This window comes from Trematomus bernacchii, unplaced genomic scaffold, assembly GCF_902827165.1.
Source record: "Trematomus bernacchii unplaced genomic scaffold, fTreBer1.1, whole genome shotgun sequence".
Taxonomy (NCBI): Eukaryota; Metazoa; Chordata; class Actinopteri; order Perciformes; family Nototheniidae; genus Trematomus; species Trematomus bernacchii.
In genome coordinates, this window is record NW_022987567.1 from 3,943,901 (window position 1) to 3,966,578 (window position 22,678).

Sequence of the window (22,678 nt, forward strand, 5' to 3'; positions counted from 1 at the left end):
TAGCGCTCCGTCAAACCTTTTAAATCTGCTCTCCCCTCTGACAGCTCTCATTCCAGGTGAATCGGCGCAACCCTCCTCCACCCCCTTTTCACCTCCTGTCCCTCTGAATCCAGGGTCAAGCTAAACCACTCCTCTTCAGACCGACCCAACTATCCATTCATCACCACCAGTGTCTAGACCCCAGGGGGGTTTCATCGGATCGGTTCTACCCTCCCAAATGATACTTCCTGCACAACGGGGCCTAATCGCCAAAATTACCATTGCATTCATTTGTGCATCTGCGCAATCAATATGTATTATTACATCAAAACCGTCTCTCCTGATTGAACTTATTTTGGTGGCTAAAACACTTAGCTGCCGCACCCATCCACAGCAATACATTTCTTAGCTTCTGAGCTGGTAATCCTGTTTGTTTATGGGCTTTAACTACTACAATGACTAAGGATAAGTCCCTCATACAACCCCTTTTCAAAAATCTGAACTATCCACTATCCTCAATGTCTGAAAAATAAGTTGTTTAATTTAAGGGTGAAGTGGTTTTAGCTTACAATACAAGCTTTTACAGAAGAGTAACCCAACCTGTATGGAGCTCTGACTGTCACCCTGCAGGAATGTTGTCTTTGAGAGGTGGCCTGTGATTGGCTGATCCCCTGTAGGTGCATACAAACCTGTCTGAATATCATCTGCATAGAGATGGGTGGGGCCGCTGCAGAATGAGTTAAATACTGCGTCTAACACATGAGAACTACAAACTTTGGTTTGAGCATCGTCTGCAGCATCCCAGGTGAGATTTGTTGGGATGTTTAAATATGTATAAGTATTTAAACCAAGGTTAACTTCTTTACTTTCTATTTCATGTTTAATTTTTTCCTCTTTAATTATATATATTGTTTTCTGCTTATAACTTTCCAGCCAAGTAAACATGTCCCTGTTCAAGAATTTGTTCAACAAGGTCATACGTAAAATAAAGCCAGACGAAGACACCGTCTTCGTGAGTATCAGATCTGATATATGGATTATTGACATGTTGTACATAATATTTTCTTTATGTGATAGCTCAGATTTTTGAGGTAAGTTGTATGAGGCACTTTTCAAAGTCAGTGTAACAGCAGATGGGAGTCGGCACGCGCCCAGTTTGGGTGTAACTTAGAAACAAAACAATGTGGACGCAACAGAACAACATATTTAAGAGATCTAATGAAAGCTCAAAAAGGTTATATCAGTTTAAGTGTACTGAACTAGCATTTGTAGTTTTATATAAAATGACATGCTGACAGCTGTCTATATCTCCGTCAGCCATCTCACCTCTACCTAATAACATCACATATCTTTGCCATTATTCCTGTAATTCTGCGCTGTTATGAAACTCAAATTAATCAAAAATCATCCTATAAACTTAATTATCTTAAGCTTTGAATTCCTAGTGCTTTACAGCAGCTCAAGTCATTAAAGCATCCACATTTTGGTTTGCAACTTTTTGTCATGAATGTTGGACTGTCTGTGAAATATCTGTGAAATATCTGTGAAAAACTGAAAAATAAACACAACAAACATAAAAACATCCACATTTCTGCCTGTTGTTCTAGGTAAAGGGTAAGCCGAAGCCTAAGTATTATGGAACAGTCGTCCCGTATCCCAACTTCAACGCCAGCAGTGATGCTTCCGCTCTTCAGAGCGCCATTGAGAAAGACGGTGTGTGTGCCTCTACATTTCTGACATAGAGGGTCTCAGGGGTTTAAAGAAAGTAAGCTAAAGTACATCTTGTCCCTCACAGAAGTGGATAAGGATGTGATCATCGCAGTCCTGGTGAAGAGGAGCAATGACCAGAGACAGAAGATCAAAGTAGTTTATGAAGCGTCCACGGGCAAGGTAAGTGATTCATTTCTTGTTAAGACCAAATAATGATACATCAGCATCAAGAAGAGCCCAAATAAAAAAATAAGGACACAATGAAGTTCCAGCGTCCATAGTGAAGTCTCCTTGACTTCACTATGTCAATTTGCAGATTTGCAACACAAACTAGGTTAAATGTTGGGCATACAATGCAGATCCGCTGCATTTGAATGAAAGCTGCTATTGCATTTCATATTTACTCAATGTATAAACCTTTTTGTTTGACTTGTCACAACATCATTTTTGTCCACATAAAGCAAGACGTCTGAAACTTATTTAGAAAGAAAGAAATAGCTTGGTCTGGTATGACCAGTATTATGGTGGCTACGTAGTTAGCACACTTTTAAAAAGCTGCTGCTGTGTAACTAACATTACTGTCTTGATTACTGACTCATTGTCATTTGTGCTAAAATGTTCTATCTTCTCACGATTTCCACCCGATTCTATCTAGCGATCGAGCGATCTAGCGATCTATCGAGCGAGCGAGCGAGCGAGCGCGAGCGAGCGAGCGCGAGCGAGCGAGCGCGAGCGAGCAGCGAGCGAGCGAGCGAGCGAGCGCTCGCGCGCGCGCGCGCGCGCTCGCGCTCTCTATCTATCTCTCTATCTATCTATCTATCTATCTAGCTATCTATCTATCTATCTATCTATCTATCTATCTATCTATCTATCTATCTATCTATCTATCTATCTATCTATCTATCTATCTATCTATCTATCTATCTATCTATCTATCTATCTATCTATCTATCACCAAAATGCAACCTCAAACACACACCTAAATAATGGCCATGATTGTAATGTAACTTTATGCTTGTTGTGTCTTGCAGAGTCTGGAAAAAGCTCTAAAGTCGGCTCTCAGGTCAGATTTAGAGGACGTTTCTCTGGCTCTGCTCATGGATCCCCCTCACTTTGATGCCTACCTGCTCAGGAAGGCCACAAAGGTAAATATCAGTGGTCGTTGTACTAAATATGAGAGGAGATCAATTCCAAATATGAATTCTCCAAGATCCTTTCCATTTCACAGTTTGTTCTGCCAGCAGGGACTGTCCAAGGTTCTTAGTATTTAGTTTCGTGCTCAGTTTTACATTCAGAGACTTTGGCTTTGCGGTCTTCTACATTATGAGAAAATTAGACTAAGTCTAAAGCAGTGAACTCCCACACACTCCGACAGAGAGTCGTAAAAACATTTTTCAGATTAATTTGAAACCACATAAATGTAGGCCAAAAGGACTTATCCAGACATTTTTACTCTTTGTTTAGTTATGTTTGAGGAGTCCTTTGAAACACATTTTAGATAGATATATATGGGAATTCCTAGCTATTCTATTGCTGTATTCAACAGGGTTTCGGCACACATGAACACGTCCTTGTGGAGGTTCTGGCAACAAGATCAAACCAAGAGATTCGAGAGATCAAGAGAGTCTTCAAAGAAGGTTTGGACTGAGTCAATGTTTATCTCTGTTATTAGTTGGGGAACATGCTGAGTTCTGTTTGTAACATCTTAGGTATTTACTGAAATTCTTGAGGATGTTTTTTGTGTTTGCAACATTCGAACAACACTGATTTCCTCGACAGTGCAGCTCTGTAATCACGCAGTCATGAGGATTGTATGCCTGAACAACAGCTATAACCACTGCAGTTATAGTATGTCCCATTATCGTACTGCAATGTCTACCTTTGTCCCTCAGAGTACCAAGAGGAGCTGGAGGAAGTCATTAAGGAGGAGACCAGCGGTGACTTCACCACGGCTCTTCTGGCCCTGTTGAAAGCACAAAAAGATGAAAGTGTGGAAATCGACCATGATCTGGCCCGAAAAGACGCAGAGGTAAAATCTGGAAAAAATCACTTTTTAGATAATAAGGCGGGCATCATTTCAATATTTACTAAACTAAGGTCCCATGAAGAAAACAAAATGAACGCTACTTTATGACCCTAACACAAACGTTTTGAACGGTTTTCTCATATGACAATATCCGTAGAATCCGGTGTGCACATTGTCTGGAAATTGCCCTTCATACATCAAGGAATTGTCCGTGTCAGAAGCGTTCTCACCTGCTGGAAATACGGTTGCCTTGTTATGGCGTAAAGGAGGCATGACACCTCCGGGGTCAAGTACCCACCTTGTTATTTTGTCATATATTTAAGTCTCTTGCCACTCCCGGAATTTGACGGATGATCTTTCCAGTTAGACGTTTTTTTTTTTTTGCTGTTGTAAATGACCCTCCCTTTCAACCCCGGATGTTAGTTTTATTCTAGGTTTCACGCTCGCCGTGACAGAAAAATCAACACGGCCAATGGCTCAAAAGAAATCTGGTGCAGAATATACTTTATTTATTGTATATGGTCATCTCAATAGCAATGGAATCGTAACATACATGAATGTGTAAGTCTTGTAGAGAACAATATTAACGGGTAATGGCGTGTTACTGTTTTGTACCCCGCAGATTCTGTTTGAGGCCGGGGAGAACACCAAAGGAACCGATGTTTCTGCCTTCATCGACATCCTGTCCAAACGCAGCGGGCCGCAGCTCACCAAGAGTAAGTGTTGAAATATTTGAGAGTTTCAGCTTTTAGGTTTGACTCATTAGAGGCTGAACACACACCTGGAGAACCGGTGGAACCACACTTTTTTGTAGCAGGTGGAACACACCCAGCAGTGTAGTAATAATATGGGGAATAGTAGGGCGGATTTCTTAAAGATAAAAACAGGACTATGAGAGCAGTTTTTTGAAAGTGTAGATGTACTTAGGCAAGGCAAGGCAAGGCAAGGCAAGGCATTTAAAAACACTCATGTAAAAGCAAAGATACATTCATAAAAGTTACAGTGCAAAAAGTTACTTAGGCACACATTCTCTCTCGATATGGTAATAATATATGGTTTAGCCTTTGTAGAGTATACATTCAAAAGATACTTTAAATCCAGCTAAAGGTGCCTTTTTAAATTTCACAATATATTTTGAATAAATGCACATATTTCCCAACTTTACTTCTATAACTTTTTGTAAAAACGTCTGCCTTTCTGTCTGTCTCATACATCCCTTTTATTTGTGTTTACCTGTTAGCATTCCAGCACTACGCCGCTGTCAGTGACATCTCATTACCTAAAGCCCTGGATTTGGAGCTGAAGGGAGACATTGAAGAATGTCTCATTGACATTGGTAAGGAATGGTCTTCATTTATTTCAGTTATTGTTTAATAAAAGGGAAACATTTGTTCTGAAGTAGTAAGCACTGAGGAAGTAAGGTAATAGGATTATAAGGATCTATCTTCCGGGGAGCATGCATGCAATTTATACCTACTTATTCTTTATACCAACGTATTGCCATTTACTTTTGATGTAAGCTTGCAAATAATGGTTTGATATTTGTTGTGTACAAGTAAAGATCTGGCATCATTGTGAATAGGAATGGTCAGAAAATCCAACAAATATAGCCTGAATTCCCAAAGTATATTTAATGGAAATATGTCCAGTGATTTTCAAGACATTTTACAACATATTTCCAGATTGGTGAATGGATGAATGGACTGTTGGACATTGCCAGGCTTGTAAATACCGATAGCTGGACAAGAGGGTTTGATTCTGCGGAACATAAATCATCACAATTGTTAAGTCTGCAACATGTGGTGTCCAGAGGGAAAACCTGGAAGGAGAGTGAGAGTCACAAAGACCCATAACAATCAAAGGGAGTGCAGAAAACCTTTTTGAGCACATACTGTATCAACAAAATGATTCCAGCTGTAATAGGAGGTGAAGCTTTGAACATGGATAGACGATACCATACTGTCTGCACGTCATGCTTCGAAAACCTTGTATGGACTTCTTTAGCCTAAACATCTGCATACTGCATCTTTTCAGCTGGAATGTTTTTTCTTTTTGACGTTTAGTAAAATGTTCCTGGAACAAAGCCGCTGTCTTTGCTGAGAAGCTCCATCTGGCTATGAAGGTGTGTGAATATCTCCTTCCTTTTCTCACCATATGTCGGAGTGTGTGTGTGTGTGTTTGTGTGTGTCACGTTTCCACAGGCATTTTGTGTTCTAATTTTGCTCATGTAATTAAGAAAGTTATCTTAATAATGGTGTATGTGTTTTTCTTTGTGATGCCTGCTTTGGAATTTATTTTAAGTGGGGCAAGAATTGTAAAATCCCCAATAATATGCTGCATTTCTTATGAATAATATGTAAAAACTAGGAATCCTTGTTTTGCAACCAACATGATGGTGCATAACTTTACCTGATATCATACAAACAGAACCGAAGTGTTGACCCGAGTCACATGATTTGATACTCAACTTGGACTTGAGCCTTTTGACCTAAAACATACTTGATAACTTCCCCCAAGCCCAAAGATGTTATTCAAAAATGGTGCCATGAATCAATTAATTTCCTGAATCAACTAATTAACACAAATTTTTCACAGCGAGTCGAACCAAAATTCCCCCTGACCACTTTCATACAAACCAATGTGAGAGCATCCAATCAGGTTGCAGGAGAGAAACATGTCAAACAGGCGTTATGTTACTGAGTCCCAGGAGAACATACAATAAAAAAAAACGTATAATGTGGTCAACTTAAAACAGATTTAAGCAAAACATCCGTGTCAATTATTACAGATGCATTATGACTCGTTTGAGGGTTTAGGACTTCCATGTAGGACTTGGTCTTGATTCGTAACTCTTGGGAATCGTCTCCAAACTTGTCTTAAATAACAACTTGAGCACAATATTTACTTGTGATTTGCAACACAAGGACTTTGTCCCATATTTACTGCGAAGCGAAGATGTTTGCCTTCTACCTGCTCAGTGTTTACACCTCTGCTACGTTCTCACAGGGCCACGGCACATGTGAGGACACTCTGATCCGAGTGATGGTGAGCCGCTCTGAGGTCGACCTAAAGAAGATTATTGAGGAATACAGGGCCATGTATGACGTCAGCCTACAGGAGGCCATTCTGGTAAAATGACACACCTAGTGCCCTAGAGTTCTGTCACTCACTCATACCGTACAGAAACAAAGATGTAATATGAGGGTTTTTCAGCTGAGCACTTTTGTTTTTGTTTACAGATGGACACTAAGGGACATTATGAGAGCGTCCTGCTCGGACTGTGTGGAGCTCACTGAAATTCTTCGGGAAACCACTCTTCTGGAAATGTAGACCATTCTGTCCCCTGGATTATAAACACATTTTACATCTTTGAAAGTTATGACGAATACCGTGATCAATCTGTTTTATTGAGTTGTTCCCACCAAAAATAAAAAAACATCTCATGCACTTCTTGTCTGCTGTTTCTGTTTCTCTTTTTGATAATGTGTTATCTATGTATTTTTTCTCTAGAAATAATTATTTCCACTAGTATATTGATTTATATCTCACACAAAATGGCTAATCATTTGTTATAGGCTAACATAATAATAGAAATGCTAAAGCTTTTTTAACAGCCTTAGGTAGACGCCCCTCCCCCGCAATTAAAATAATTAAATACGAATACAAATTATTAAATAAAATAAATAAAATAAATAAAATAAATAAAATAAATAAAATAAATAAAATAAATAAAATAAATAAAATAAATAAAATAAATAAAATAAATAAAATAAATAAAATAAAAAAAAATTGAATACAATTATATAAAGATGTTTCATATATAAATATAAAAAAATGTTTTACTAAAACAAAAAAATTAAGTGATAAAAATAAGAATGAAATATATTACTTACGGAGTTTTCATGTTTTGAAATATCTTGTGTCCTTGCCAGCCTAAAGGAGACGCCCCCTACCGACCAAACAAAAGGTCATGTGATGGAGTCACTTCAAATCAATCCTTGGTTGAAGCAGACTGTTCTGAGCCCATAGTCCACTTCTAAATCACTGTGAGACGTCACGTGGGTTCAGATCCACATCCTCGTAGTACATTTTGGGCTGTCTGGCCATAAAACATAATTAAAATAATAAAAAGTTGCTTAAAGAATATCCACTAAAATTAAGAAATGCAATAAAAAAAATCCTTGATGCCAAAGCCTTTATACCTTACAGTTACACAGATGTTATTAACGTAGTCAAACCACCAGGGGAAGTGTTAGGAGATGTGTGAAGTGATTTTTTGTTTCTTTTAACATGTTACGCATTCTGTTACTCTCTGACAAGAAAATAAAAGACAACATTTAATTCAGGCAAACCTTTTTCTTAAGTGCAGTTCCTGCGCCCTTTTGCTGCAAAGCTGGAGCAATTTTTTTTTTTTACATTTTCTATTTCAAGTTTACTAACATGTATTACATTTCTTTGTGCACCCTTTTCAGAACATTTGTAAATTGTACTTTTATGTCCTCATCGTCATCGTCTGCGTATCAGTGCGCAGCAGCAACGGTCGCAAACACACACGTGACGTGACGTGACGTGGACCTGTCTACCGTGTCCGGAAATGCTGTGGCTTTTTGTCCAGTCCGGATAATTTACCATATTTATTGAAGCTGTCAGCTCAGTTTTAACATTATTAATTTCCTACCTCTTACTAAGCAACTGCATGTGTTCATAAGACGAACACAGCACGCGCAGCACGAGTCGCAGCTAATAACTTTGGATACAATCTTAGCTAGCATAACAGATGGCTAGCTAGCAAGCTAATAGACTAAGAAGCTACCAGCTGAATGTTTACAGTTAATTTAACAAACTAACGGTTACGTTTTAACGAAAGAATGATTAAAAGCTAACGGAAGAATGGCTATACTCTTTACCAGTAAATTGGCTGCGGTTTAATGTCACTTTTAAGGTAATGTTTAGGGTATTGGGGATTTAAATACTTCAACTGGACTTTAACTGGAGCTTTAAGATGGAAGATAAATACAGCAGCAATGTACTCTCAGGGGGGAAACTGGGCATGGTCGAGGTGCCCAATTCTAGGTATGTATCTGTTTTTATCTCATCCATGATCTCTGAAACATTTCACAGCAGAACAGTGTTTTGTCAGGCAGGAAAAGCCATTTCATAATTTGGTACCTCTAAATCTGATGGAAAATTGACATTATGTAAGTGTAGAGTTGAGTGGATGAAGATCTGAAGTTTGAAGTTAAAATGAACCTGTTATTTCACTTTTAACTAGGTTTGAAATGCTCAGGAATATTCTCTTCACTTGACACTATCTTGTAAATAAAAACAAGTATTTGAGAAATGTTGATGTCAATAATAGATTAGAAGAGAGATGAGCAGAGGAGGTTGTTGAACAATGTTTTAAAGGGCCCTATTATGCTCAATTTCCAGTGTGACCTGTTCACAAGGTTAAATGTTCAAAAAGTGCCTTATTTTTTATTGTTTTTAGAAATCCTCCAAATAAAATAGTGCCAAAACTCAATGAATGTGCAATCTTTTCTCTCAAGAACTAATACATCTTTCTTTTCCTCCTCAGGTTAACCAGATATATAGTTTTACTGATCGTCACGAAGGTCCTCAAGGCTCTTGGGATATTTGAATCTTATGATATACTCAAAGTTGTCCACATTGTCCAGTTCATCTTTATACTCAAATTAGGGTAAGTAGCCTATTAGTTGCTTATATTTCATTTCATCAATGTCATCAAACTTGTAATTCTTTTTATAATTTTTACTACATGTATGTAAGCATCCTTTTCCTTTTCTAGGAGTGCTGTTATCCTGCTTTTCTTTCAAAAGCCGTTCTCCTCTGGCAAAGTCGTCTCAAAAAGACAAGTGAGTGGGATTTCTTCGTCTTCTGTCTGTAAAGTTTTTTTAATTATTATTATTATTATTATTAATATGAAGACTTTTTTTGTTGAATATATAAATATTATCGTGAATGTGGATAAATACTGTATTTTAACAATACGGTATTCTGTTTTTCACATTTGTTATTTATTCTTTTTTTTTAATCTGTTCGAAATAAAGATTGAAATGAAATGAAATGAAATGAATGCCTCCGTAAAGTCACTTTGTTGACCTGCCATAATGATGATTTCTCTTTTTACACTGTTTTCTTTCTAGTGGATAAAGTTACTGAAGCATGCAGTTTTCAGCTGCATCATTTCCCTCCTGGGCTTCTTCGGGCTAACTCTCTGTGGACCTCTGAGGTAACGTGTCACTGTAAATGTGTGTTTTTTTTTACAGCAATTCAAGACAACACCGCTGTGTGCATGAACATATTTGTGTGGTATTAACTGGGCCATTCCACATCAAGACCTCCCAGATGTTATCATATAATTTTATTCAAAAAGATATGTGAAAATCTGATTAAATTCATGGGACCTTGCCAAATATCTTATAGGTCAATTCCAAATATTTGGTTAGTTATACATTTTTGGCACTGCATATCATTAGATCAGATGGAATTACTGAACATCCATGTAAACCTGTGAATTATTTCCAACATTCTTTTAAATATATATAATAAAAACTATATTTCACCCTTTTTTTATACCTCATAATATATTAATTTATACCAGTTTTTCATTAGTTCTTTGACTTTCCTGAAATGTAATGTTTAACCTGTGTAGTATATTCATACAGTTCTATCACACCTTGAATTTATTTGGTCATGCATAAGAAATGTGTGACAGATCTTACTAAGTATAGCGTTGAAGCTTAACTTATTTAGATATATTTTTTTAGAAAGGAATCTGTTAATATACATTACAGATGAGTCAAACGTTTTTATATTACTCCTTCATTAGAATACACAAACTTACAAATCTATTACTACCACTTCTGGAAAGGTATTTGGATAAGTGCTATAGTTTTGGCAAGGCCACATTACTTTATTGAAAACTTTTTCCATGGATAGTTTCAGAAAATCCAAGACATGGTGGTTCTTGGTGAGTTGTTATGGACTCACCAAGCTGTGTGTTTTATGTCTTTGGATGTGTCGCAATTAAAACTATTTTGTGTATCAGGGGTGTCAAACTCAAATACACAGTGGGCCAAAATAAAAAAATCGGTACTAGTCTAGGGCCGGACTGGTTCAATGTTTATTGCAGAACTTATTGAAATGAACTTATTGCACATATTAAACCTGGGACTAACAAAGCTTAAATTATTGCCTATAAAAACAACATTAAACATTAAATAATCAGTTGCATTCATTTCTTATGGCTCTATCTGCAGCTTTTCCAGAGTCATTTCTTATGATTACATTTTCCCACAGGCCAACAACAGCTTCAAAAAAACTATTTCCCTCAAAGAAAAAACCAAACATGCCCTCTTGTCTTGAGAGAAAAAGTGCAGAAAGGAAACATCCATTGAAACTCAGTGTGCTGCTCTGTGATGCTAGTTTAAGCCAGATACTTGGCATCTCATCTTGGGTGCAAGGTCATCAATGTTTGGGCTCAGGCTCTGAGCTGAGGAAACCCTCAGGATTGAGTGAAGGTGTGCGTGCAATATACCGGAGGGCCAGATCTAATAGTAATTAAAAATTATCCTGCGGGCCGAAATTAAATCCACCACGGGCCTGATTTGGCCCCCGGGCCTTGAGTTTGACACATGTGGTTTATAGGGTGTGATTCCCTGTTATTATGTTTGTTCCTTTCAGGACTCCACGTGGTCTGTGTTTTGTTTTTATGTTGACCTTAAACATATGTCTCATGTGGTTATTTTATTCATGTTTATGTGGTCTTAATTTTTATTTTTGTACTTGTGAAGCACTTTGTGAAATCTATTTCTGTGAAAGGTGCTATAATAAATAAACGTATTATTATTATTAATATTCAATTCTGCTTTGTGTGTTTTACAGGACGCTGTTGCTTTTTGAGCACAGTGATGTGGTGGTCATTGCTCTTCTCGGTGTTTTGTTCACAAGCACAGGAGGGGGGCCATCCAAGGTACGAGGGCTAAATGAAAACATGTCTGTATTTTACTCTCAATTATTTATTAATGTATTATTGTGTCAGATATGTTGTTTTCAGTTCAAGCAACATAAAAACAAGATACAAAAGAAACGATAAAAAAAATATATTTCATACAACGTTTGTCCTATTTTAGTTTTTTTAACCATTATTCAGATGAAGATAATTGATAAGATCTGTACAATGGCATAGTACGGCCATTGAAGGTTAACAAAAAAATACATCCCTTTACAGAATAGGAAGAAGAGGTAATATTTTAAGAAACAACCATTAAATTAACATTTCAAGATCAAAGTGGTGAATTAAACATACAATTAAGATAAACACACTTTTATATTCCCTGGAGTTAAGAGTCATACAATTGTGGATAAGAAAACGTGGGTTATTTTGACCCTGAGTGAAATGAAACTGTGTATTGTAGAAGTGTGTAATTTGCATTTCTGTGGTTTTTCGCAGACCAGAGGCGCTGCTCTCTTCATCATCGCCGTGATCTGCCTCCTGCTCTTTGACAACGACGATCTCATGGCAAAGATGGCCGAGCACCGTATCCTTTGCTAATTATTCGGATTTGTCATTGAGCTGATCTTCTTCTGTTCGTCATCCTACTTCTCTGTTTGTAGTGTTTTCTCCTTGACTCATTTTCTAACCAGCTGAGGGTCACCATGACAGCGCGCTGACTCATTTCCTCTACACTGCCATTGCCTTTTTAGGGGTTGCAGATCACAAAGTAAGCAAAGCACACGTTAAATGCTGCCTACACAAGCATTTTAAGTGTATCTCTGCCTGCTAACATCACGTTCCTCCCATCAGGGTGGAGTTGTTCTGCTGGTGGCCTCCCTGTGTATGAAGGTGGCGTTTCACACGGCCTCCAGGAAACTGTCTGTGGAAATCGGTGGAGCCAAACGCCTCTACGCTCTGGACAACCTGGTTTCTGCTGTGGTGCTGCTGCCCTGGGTCATCGTGCTCTCAGCGACTACAGAAGTGAGTCAACAGAACATGAGAAATCTGAACATGCATCAAAGTCCGTTTTTTGTCCCCTTTGGCATCACAAAGCTAAATGGATTCACTCATAACGGTCAATAAGTTGAGTGTGGAACGCTGGACCCTTCTCTTGAATAAACGTACCACTATACTGTTGTTTCGAAAGCGGTCATTGTGGTTTTTACTGTGTTAATTGAGCAATAATTCGGTATTGCAAATTATGCTAACTAGCTAGCTACCAACTGCAAAGTCATCCCGGTCAAAATCCCCACACTGTGTTAAGAGTATACGACATGGCAGTTTAACAATGAGAATTGAGACACAGCAATAATGAGCTGTTCTTGTTTATTTAGATAATTCAATTTAGCCTTTCAAAACTGAGATACTCCTAAGGACACTTGTTCAGTTTACCATACATTTAAATGACAATTTTAATGACCCAACCAGTAAGATTTCCTACATTTCTTGAACTTTACTGTATAAAATAAATTGGAACGGCCATGCATTCTGGGGCGGCATGGCCATCTTCACAGCCTATAATATCAGCTCTCAAATGTCGTCTGTCAGCTGTAAAAGCGCAAGATAAATACCTTTACAAAGAGAAACTTTTCACAAAGGCAGAGGAGCGTTATTTGACTAAATTAAAGTTGATTTATGACATCTGTACTTATGAATTAAGCCAAGAATGCACCGCTTAGTTTTATTGATCACGGCGACTAACTGGTGTTTGGAGTAACCCTGGAGGTCCATGTCTAATTTAATTCAGAAAAATTAAGTGTTTTAATTATAGTTTTTACCCCTGAATTCCTCCCTGACTGTCTTTCCACTCCGTCCCCGTCCCCCCAGAGTAAAGTGGAGTCGTGGTCGTCCCTCATCCTGCCGTTCGGGATGATCATCCTCTCCGTGATGATCCTGGAGTTTTACGTGGAGGCCATCTGCAACACCAAGATGGAGGCGCCGAGGTGCGCCCGCTACGGAGCCATCGCCCTCTTCCTCAGCGCCCTGCTGCTGGCCAACTTCTGGACCCACCCGCTCACCGACCAGCTGCGCTCCATGAGCAAACCCCCCCAGCAGGTCAGCACCGAGCACGTGCTCTCGGGGGGGGTCATCGTCAGCGCCATCTTCTTCATCATGTGTAAGTAACGGAGAGCTCTAAGGAGTCAACATAGTAATAGATCATGTAAACATCATCTTAGATCATTCCACTTCTTTGCTGCACATTCCCAGCCCTGATTTTCTTATTTTATATCAACATTCAGACTCAAAAGCTTAAATCAAGACCCTACAGGTATACATATTGTTATCTTTAACAAATATGTGTAACTTTGTCTATTTGTATCTGTAGTCTCCTGCATTCATATAAAGTAAGCATTTGCATATGTAATCATAATATTTCAGAAAACGGGACTGAATACAAACTGAAACATGAATTTTGAACCTTTATCCAATGTCTACATATCTGTCGTTGAAAGAACAGTTCCAGCTAATATTTAACACGATAAAAGCTTATTTCCATGCTTAAACATAGCCTTTAAAAAAAAAACAAAGATGGATTTTAATAAAAGTAATCGTTTCAATGCAAGTAATCAAATAGGGAAGTGATATTATTGAGGTATTTCGTTTTTACACAATCCCCCTGAAGCTCCTTGTGCTTTCTGTCCATATTTTCAAGTTAAAGGTCACCTATTATGCAAAATCCACTTCTTCATGTCTCTTCTACATCAACATGTGTCCCCTCTGTGTAAAGAGATTCTGAAAGTTTCACGAAAAAAGATTCTCTCTCTTTTTGTCCTGATCCATTTATATAAAAACCTGTCTGAAAATGAGCTGATCAGATTTTGGCCACTTAATGATGTCATAACGATGTTTTGGCTTGTGTAACCATTAGCCAATCACCAACCAACGTAACCACCCCCCCCCACCTTATCACCTGAATCTCCTCCTAGAGCACCATTGTGTTCTTTTTAACCAAATATCTCTCAGAGGGGCGTGGGGAGGGGCTCCTTATTTTCATCTAAAGTAACAGACACAGAATCAGCACTTTTGAAACAGGGCTGAAACAGAGGGGATTATGGGATGCTGCAATGATCGGTTTGGTGTTTGGAGCCAAACACTTCAGAGACATGTTTGTATATATCTGAGACATATAATATATTGATGAAAAACAGTATGATATGGGACCTTTAAATGTATTTATTCTCCTTTCTCATCCCTCTGCAGCGTCCAGTATTCTCTCGTCCCCCTCAAGGAAAGGTCAGAAGGGCACCCTGGTGGGCTACTCTCCTGAAGGGACCCCCCTCTACAACTTCATGGGCGACGCTCTGCAGCACACATCGCAGTCGATCCCCCGCTTCATCAAAGATTCCTTGAAGCAAATCCTGGAGGAGTACGACTCCAGACAGATCTTCTACTTCCTGTGTCTCAACCTGGTACGTACAGTGTAAGGAAGAGAAAACTCACAACTGAACTAGGACTAAATATTGAGGATATTATGGCGAAGGGGAATTTATACATTTCAAATTGGCAAATTAAAACTCTCTATCTTATTACAAATATTTTAATTCTATTTTATATTTTATTAGACATTATACTTTCACTTCTTATTAATTTAATTTGACAATCAGTTAGATATACTCCCACAACCCATCAGAGAGTGCACTGACCTCACCACCTTCAAAAAACTTACAAAAACTCACCTCTTCGATCTGGCTTTTAATGTGTGAATGTTTTTGTATTGCTTGATTTTTATTTGACTTTAACTATATTTATTTGTTGTTCTTTTCTTTTCACCATCTCTGTAAAGCGACTTTGAGCACCTGTAAAAGTGCTTACAAAATAAAAAGTAAATCTGTTATTATACAGGAAAAACGTACTTTCTGTTCAATATAGATTAATAATTAATAAGACGGCATATGCATGAATACAAAGATAACAGAAATCAATTAAGCATTAACAGCATAATCATTAGAAATAGTTTACTTTTAATTATTTCTTTAAGATACCTGCAGTGTTCTAACTGTATTAATGTCAACTAATCAATAAAGATTAATCATTCAAAATGACAGCCATTGTGTGGATGCCGCCCACGAACTCCTACAACATCTTGGTGATAAAAGTGGCATAAAATTATATCTCCAAACTAAAAGGAAAAAATTGTTTCTGCTAAACTTGGTAGCTACCTCTAGGAATTTAGGCTGTTTAAACACCTGAACATTAATTAAAATTGTACAATTAGCCACAAATTATTTACTTTTAAAAGCTGACATTTTATGACATTTTCGGTAAGTTATCACCCTCTGGTTGTGCAGATTCTGCTTAAGGACATATGGATGTTGAATATACAAAATTGGAGCAGTTAGATACTTTATTTTCAAGATATTACTTACATTTCAACCTTAATAAACCTTTTGTTATACTATACATGACACCAGCTTTTTCCAGCGTGTGATAAGTGTGTACAGTTTGTGTATTTTGAGTAAACGTGAGGTGTGCTGTTCCAGGCGTTCACCTTCGTGGAGCTGTTTTACGGCGTTTGGACCAACAGTCTGGGGCTGATCTCTGACGGCTTCCACATGCTGTTCGACTGCTCCGCTCTGGTGCTCGGCCTGTTCGCTGCGCTCATGACTCGCTGGAAAGCTACCAGGATCTTCTCCTACGGGTAAACGTCTCTTCTGACTTTTTCTCAATATCTCAAAATTCTGACTTTTTTCTCAAAATTCTGACTTTTTTTCTCAAAATTCTGATTTTTTTCCTCAAAATTCTGAATTTTTTCTCAAAATTCTGAATTTCTTCTCAAAATTCTGACTTTTTCTCAAAATTCTGACTTTTTCTCAAAATCTCCAAAATTCGGACTTTTTCTGAATACTTAAACATTTTACTAATCACTCGTCACCGGCTTGAGCTTCAATCTCAGGATCCATGTATTTATGATCCTCTCCAGAATGGAAGTAGTCATCACATACAGAGCATCAACTAGTTCCTGAACAGTGTCCTTCACATGCTGATATACAAGAGAGGGAGTTACACAGTCACAAGATGGAGGAATATAAAGCAGTATTCAATGTTTAGTTCAGATTAGCTCCACGTCAGAAATGATCATGCTTGTCATATGTCTATCTCCATAGAGGCTGAATCATCATGTTAATCACATAGCTATCATGTGCCTAAACAGTCCTGAGGCTCTTCTAGGTAATCATACATCCTGTCATGTACACAGCTACGTAGGGTTATCATGTGTACTGGAAGAGTACATTCAGGATTTTCCCAACAACGTCCATCAACAACATGTGGAAGCTCTTGGATGGGAGTTATTGGAGAATTCAGCTGGATGGCTAAAAGTGGACTGTTGTTTTTTTGCAGGTTCGGTCGTGTGGAAATACTTTCTGGATTCATCAACGGCCTGTTTCTCATGGTCATCGCTTTCTTTGTCTTTGTGGAGTCAGTCACCCGTGTGTTGGATCCTCCCAATATAAACACTGACATGCTGACAGTGAGTAAACTGCACCTACAACCTGCTGATGTACTATTCATGTTATGTCCTGATTCAATATAAGGTGTCTGATACAAAGCCCTTTCCAGATGATTCTATTAACCGAAATGCACAAGAAACAACTGAAGTAGTATTGCTTTTTATTTTTAAGTATTTAGTAGTTTTGTGCTCTCAACACATAAAAATGAATATAAAAAAAAAAAATGTCACAGTTTTGTTGAGGAGAAAATGTGTTTTTCTGTCCATTGCTAACATTAAATGAACCGGTCTGCTTTCTGTGGATTGATAAGACTTCACATAGTGATCAGAGCGATCAGCTAGCAAGAGCAGGTTCAAAATGGACCAATCAGCATTAAGAATTCAACCAAGCCCTGTAATCAAATGATAATGATAATAATAATAATAATAATACATGTAATTTATATAGCGCTTTTCCTGGTGCTCAAACCGCTTTACAAGCAAGTAAAGAAGAAAAATAACAACAAGAGTAAAAAGTGCTAAGCTAGGTGGAATAAGGGCGAGTGGTTAGTGGATTAGGAGTTGAAGGCTAGAGTGAGAAGGTGAGTTTTGAGGGATTTGAATGAAATAAAATTAGTATGACATTTGGGAAGCCGCTGAATGCCATCAGTTATTAATGTCCTTTCAGTAAGTCACTAGACATCATTCAGTCTAAGCTCAGTGTGTTTCTGTCTCCTGCAGCCGGTGTCAGTCGGAGGCTTGCTGGTGAACCTGGTGGGGATCTGCGCTTTCAGTCACGCTCACTCCCACGGCGGCAAAAGCTGCTCGTCACATGAAGAAAAAAGTAACTCTCACCACGGCCACTCCCACAGCGAGCACGGCCACTCTCACGGGGGCCACGGCAACTCTCATGGCGGGCACGGAGGACACGGGAACTCCCACGGCTCCGGGGGCGGAGGCGGAGGCATGAACGCTAACATGAGAGGTGCGTTTTCAAAAACTATATATTTATTCAATTTTCACAGGGTAACACAATCAAGAAGGAGCATGATACCAATATGTACCCACCCCCCCCCCCCCCCCCCCCCACTTATCCCAAACGCAGAACACATTCTCCACACATAAATCAAATAATAAAAAGTGTAAATAAATGACCTATGAAAAAAAATAAGGAAAGAAATCCCCAAAACAAATACATTATACAAAGAAAATTACCAAGACAGCACAACAAGGAATATACAGATGTGTACACGGAGGGTGATCAGACACAACAATTACATAAAGCTTGTCAGACATTGCAAACTATATGGAAATAAGCCTTGAAATCTCCGTCCATGCTAGTCCGTAGAGACTAGGGCTGAACGATTAATCGATTTTTAAATGCAATTATCAAATCGCAAAGCCTGCGATTCTTCTTGTGTGTCAGTCATCCACACCAATCAGAAGTGCTGTGCTCCACATGTACCAGTCATTGTTAACCAATCAGAAGTGGCCCATGATAGAAGGTGATAGACAGATTGATCCAATCACCTGCCAAGTATTTTTGAAATACTTTTCCAAATGGCTTCCAATGGAGCTTTCCTAGATGCTTTGGTGAAACAAAGCATCTGAGTCAGGTTAGTAATGCTCCATCACATGTTTCTATTACAGGGTGAGTCTTAAACTGAAGCTTGACTTTAAAACAACCCAACGGAAGTTTCATGTAAGTTTAGTTCTTTCACTCGTAGCTCGGGCTGCGGGGGTGCTAGAGACGGGAGCACGTTGATATGACCTTCCTAGCCGGAGATATGGCCGCATTTTACAATAAACTTCCGCTGGGTCGCTTAAAAACAAATATCGCAAATCGAATCGCAATATCTGTCAGAAAAATCGCAATTAGATTATTTCCCCAAATCGTGCAGCCCTAGTAGAGACCACTTCGGAGGGCTTGGGCCCCCTCATCTCCCATATAGTCCAGAAAAGGGTTCCATATGTGAAAAAAGTTAAAGGGTTTGTCCTTGAACCAGAAGCTTATAGCGTCTAAAGGAATAAGTTCCATAACACTTCGAATCCAATGCGGAACCGTGGGGACAGTCTGAAATCCATTGAAGCAGAATATATCTCCATGCACTAAAAAGAAGCAGCTTGAGTGAAGAGGGGCTAATGTTAACTGCTGCGGACTGTATTTTGTTTTGTTTTTTTATTAAGGAGTGCAGATTTAACAGACAATACAACTATTTTTCACATTTCCTGGTTTTGGTTTTCTTATTACAGGAAGTTGCACTACTACCCCTCTTTTGTTAACTAAGAAAACAAACAGAATCCCCCCACTCTCACAAGAACTGGAACATTGGTCACATCATTGTATCGCTTGCACATCCTGATACATTTCACATGATAAAGAAAAAAAAACACAAAAAAATCAATAATAATAATTAATTAAAAATACAAAATAAAGATTAAATACAAGATACATTTAAGAACGTGAGATGTAGCGAGATACATTTATTTAGTTAATCACAGTTGATCACAGCAGTGGTAGAGATTTGCAGTCTATTGAGTGCACTTTCTCTTATTATTTTCTGATTGTACTTTCTGTGTCATAGTCCTAACAGTTATGTGGTCCAATTAGGGACATGTTGGAAATGTTTCCAAAGGTCACTCCATGGGTTTCAGTAATGATCCCAAAATAATATCAGTTCTTTATTCATTAACTAATCTGAAGATCCTAAGATGCATTCCCACAAGGTGACAGTAAAATCAGCTATTCAATTCAACACTAACCAGTAAAAACACATGCCAACGTATTGTTTTTTAACCGTCTCGCTTTATTTGGCATTGAGCATTAATCTAATGCATATACATGTGAAAAAAAACCATAAAAAAAACAACAGAGGTGCGTTTTTTCATTGATGCACTAAAATAATACCTTACTGTAACGGGGGATGTAGCGAGATACATTTATTTTGTTTTTTCCTTGCAGGTGTTTACCTCCACGTACTGGCTGACACGTTGGGCAGCGTGGGCGTCATCATCTCCACCATCCTCATCCGTCAGTTCGGCTGGTTGATCGCGGACCCAATCTGCTCGCTCTTCATCGCAGTGCTCATCTTCCTCAGCGTCATCCCTCTGCTGAAGGACGCCTGCGAGGTGCTTCTTCTGAGAATTCCCCAAGAAAATGAGAAGGAGCTGACCAGTGCGCTGGAGAAGGTGAGGAAATCAATCATGATGAGGACTAAGTTATCTCAGTTGTCTTTCACAGATAGTGGTTTCACTGCACATCAGAATAACTGTATGTTTAATAAGGCAAATCTGTTATCTATCTAGATCAGGGGTGTCAAACTCAAATACACAGTGGGACAAAATTAAAAAATCGGTACTAGTGGAGGGCAAAACTTATTGAAATGAACTTATTGCACATATTAAACCTGGAACTAACAAAGCTTAAATTATTGCCTATATAAACAACATTAAACATTAAATAATAAGTTGCATTCATTTCTTATGATTACATGTTTCCCACAGGCCAACAACAGCTTCAAAAAAACAATTTCCCTCAAAGAAAAAACCAAACATGCCCTGTTGTCGCAAGAAACAAAGTGCAGAAGGAAACATCCATTGAAACTCAGTGTGCTGCTCTGTGATGCTAGTTCAAGTCAGATACTTGGCACTTGGGTGCAAGTTCATCAATGTTTGGGGTCAGGCTCTGAGCTGAGGAGATCCTCAGGATTGAGTGAAGGTGTGCGTGCAATATACCGGCGGGCCAGATCTAATAGTAATTAGAAATTATCCTGCGGGCCGAAATTAAATCCACCAAGGGCCTGATTTGGCCCCCGGGCCTTGAGTTTGACACATGTGATCTATATTATTAAAGGAGTTGACTTCTTAGGATTGTTAACTAACCTGATGTGGTTGAATTCATTTGGCTTAGCAAACTTCAGCCATTACATTTGAACGTAAAGTTAGATGTTATTTGCATAAAGGTTATTCCTATTATTCCTATTCTTATTGTAATGGTGTTAGCACTCTTACTAGCATTACCATAATGTCAACAATTTAGCTCCTGGATCAAAGTATGAACTAACTTCACGTTATCCTCAGCCACCAATGGTTCAATTGTAATTGAGCTAATATAATTAGCATAGTATTAGGATTTGCTTTTGGATTTGTCTCAGAACATGGGACTAACTTATCAGACAACAGTGAAGACATTAAGTTAAATAGACCGTTTGTACGTGATCTACATTTTCCATTTCTCTGAAAGAAATGACTATTTCCTGACATAAATGACAGACTTGCATTGAGATTCAAGAAAGTGCTTGAGCATTATCAAATGCCTTGGCAAAAGTGAATATGTTTCCAGCCCCTCAGCAGTTTTCCTGGTGTTAATTTCCCTGGTTGTTTTTTCAGATCGAGAAGATAGAAGGAGTGTTGTCGTACAGAGACGCTCATTTCTGGAGGCACTCGGCCAACATGGTGGCGGGGACCATCCACCTGCAGATCATGGCAGACGTGGTGGAGCAGAGGATCGTTCAGCAGGTCGGTACAAACTGTAGAATCACCAGTCATGTCCTTAGGCAGATCGCTAAGAAATGATTGGTAATTGTTATGATGGGAATTTATAATAATTCAATATATATATAGGTTTCCTAACTACAAAATGTTCTCAGACAGAAGGGTGTCGCCTTGACCATTGTCAGGCAATTATCATATGGATGTTAGGGTTGTAATTAACATGCGATACTTCCCCTTCTGTCTGCCCCCCACCTTCCTTAAGACTGTAACGTAAATTACCGAGCTGAATGAATCCTCTTCCTGTGTCTCTTCCCTGTATAAAGTCATTGCGTTTCTGTGTAACTTGGTCAGATTTCTTAAGCACACAGGTTATCTGTCCTTCCAGCTGGAAATAAGATTGATTCTGTTCAATGCTATAACTCTTTATTAAATAACACAACTTTGGTTTAAGCTTGTATATTTGTTATTTTCTTACCAGAAGGTGATTAAGTGTGGAATTTCCCCCACAATTGTCAGTTCTGATCGCTCTGTGTCTGTGTGATTGGCAGGTGACGGCCATTTTGAAAGACGCCGGGGTGAACAATCTGTCGGTGCAGGTGGAGAAGGAGGCGTACTTCCAGCACATGTCGGGACTCAGCACGGGATTTCACGAAGTTCTTGCGATGACGCAGCAGATGGAGTCCATTAAATACCTGAACGATGGGACACTTATAATGTAACGCAAATCTTTTGGACCAAATGAAACTTTTTCGGATTCACTTTTTTTTATTGAGATGTACAGTAAATGTATGAATGTGGTTTGAATAAATCTGAATATATTGGCTTGCTGTATATTATCCCTTACCAATCAGTGAAAAAGCAAACTTTGCTTAATCTGCAATTTAAACCAACGTTGAACTAACACTAGCTTTTTATTTTTCTTCTGTTATCTCTGCCGGATATCCGTCTGTCCACAGCTACTCTCACAAAGAATCAATCAATCGAAGTACTTACAATAAAAACATATTTATATAAACAATTGAAG

The 22,678-nt window shown here is 38.5% G+C and overlaps 2 protein-coding genes across 2 annotated transcripts; both read left to right on the top strand.

The window, feature by feature from the left end:
• Positions 1–697: 697 nt before the first annotated feature.
• LOC117478719 (annexin A1-like) lies at positions 698–7,162 on the top strand. Its single transcript, XM_034125618.1, has 12 exons — positions 698–784; positions 913–991; positions 1,587–1,692; positions 1,775–1,869; positions 2,721–2,834; positions 3,236–3,326; positions 3,582–3,718; positions 4,338–4,431; positions 4,956–5,051; positions 5,779–5,837; positions 6,722–6,844; positions 6,955–7,162. The coding sequence occupies exons 2-12, from the start codon at positions 923–925 to the stop codon at positions 7,009–7,011; spliced, it is 1,041 nt and encodes a 346-aa protein (XP_033981509.1). The 5' UTR covers positions 698–784; positions 913–922; the 3' UTR covers positions 7,012–7,162.
• A 1,121-nt stretch (positions 7,163–8,283) lies between these two features.
• Positions 8,284–22,477, top strand: slc30a5 (solute carrier family 30 member 5). The gene is made up of 16 exons (XM_034125941.1): positions 8,284–8,788; positions 9,291–9,413; positions 9,522–9,588; positions 9,880–9,965; positions 11,621–11,708; positions 12,189–12,276; positions 12,383–12,459; positions 12,543–12,713; positions 13,560–13,848; positions 14,934–15,142; positions 16,214–16,371; positions 17,073–17,202; positions 17,902–18,145; positions 20,123–20,349; positions 21,550–21,678; positions 22,203–22,477. The coding sequence occupies exons 1-16, from the start codon at positions 8,718–8,720 to the stop codon at positions 22,371–22,373; spliced, it is 2,328 nt and encodes a 775-aa protein (XP_033981832.1). The 5' UTR covers positions 8,284–8,717; the 3' UTR covers positions 22,374–22,477.
• Positions 22,478–22,678: the final 201 nt, after the last annotated feature.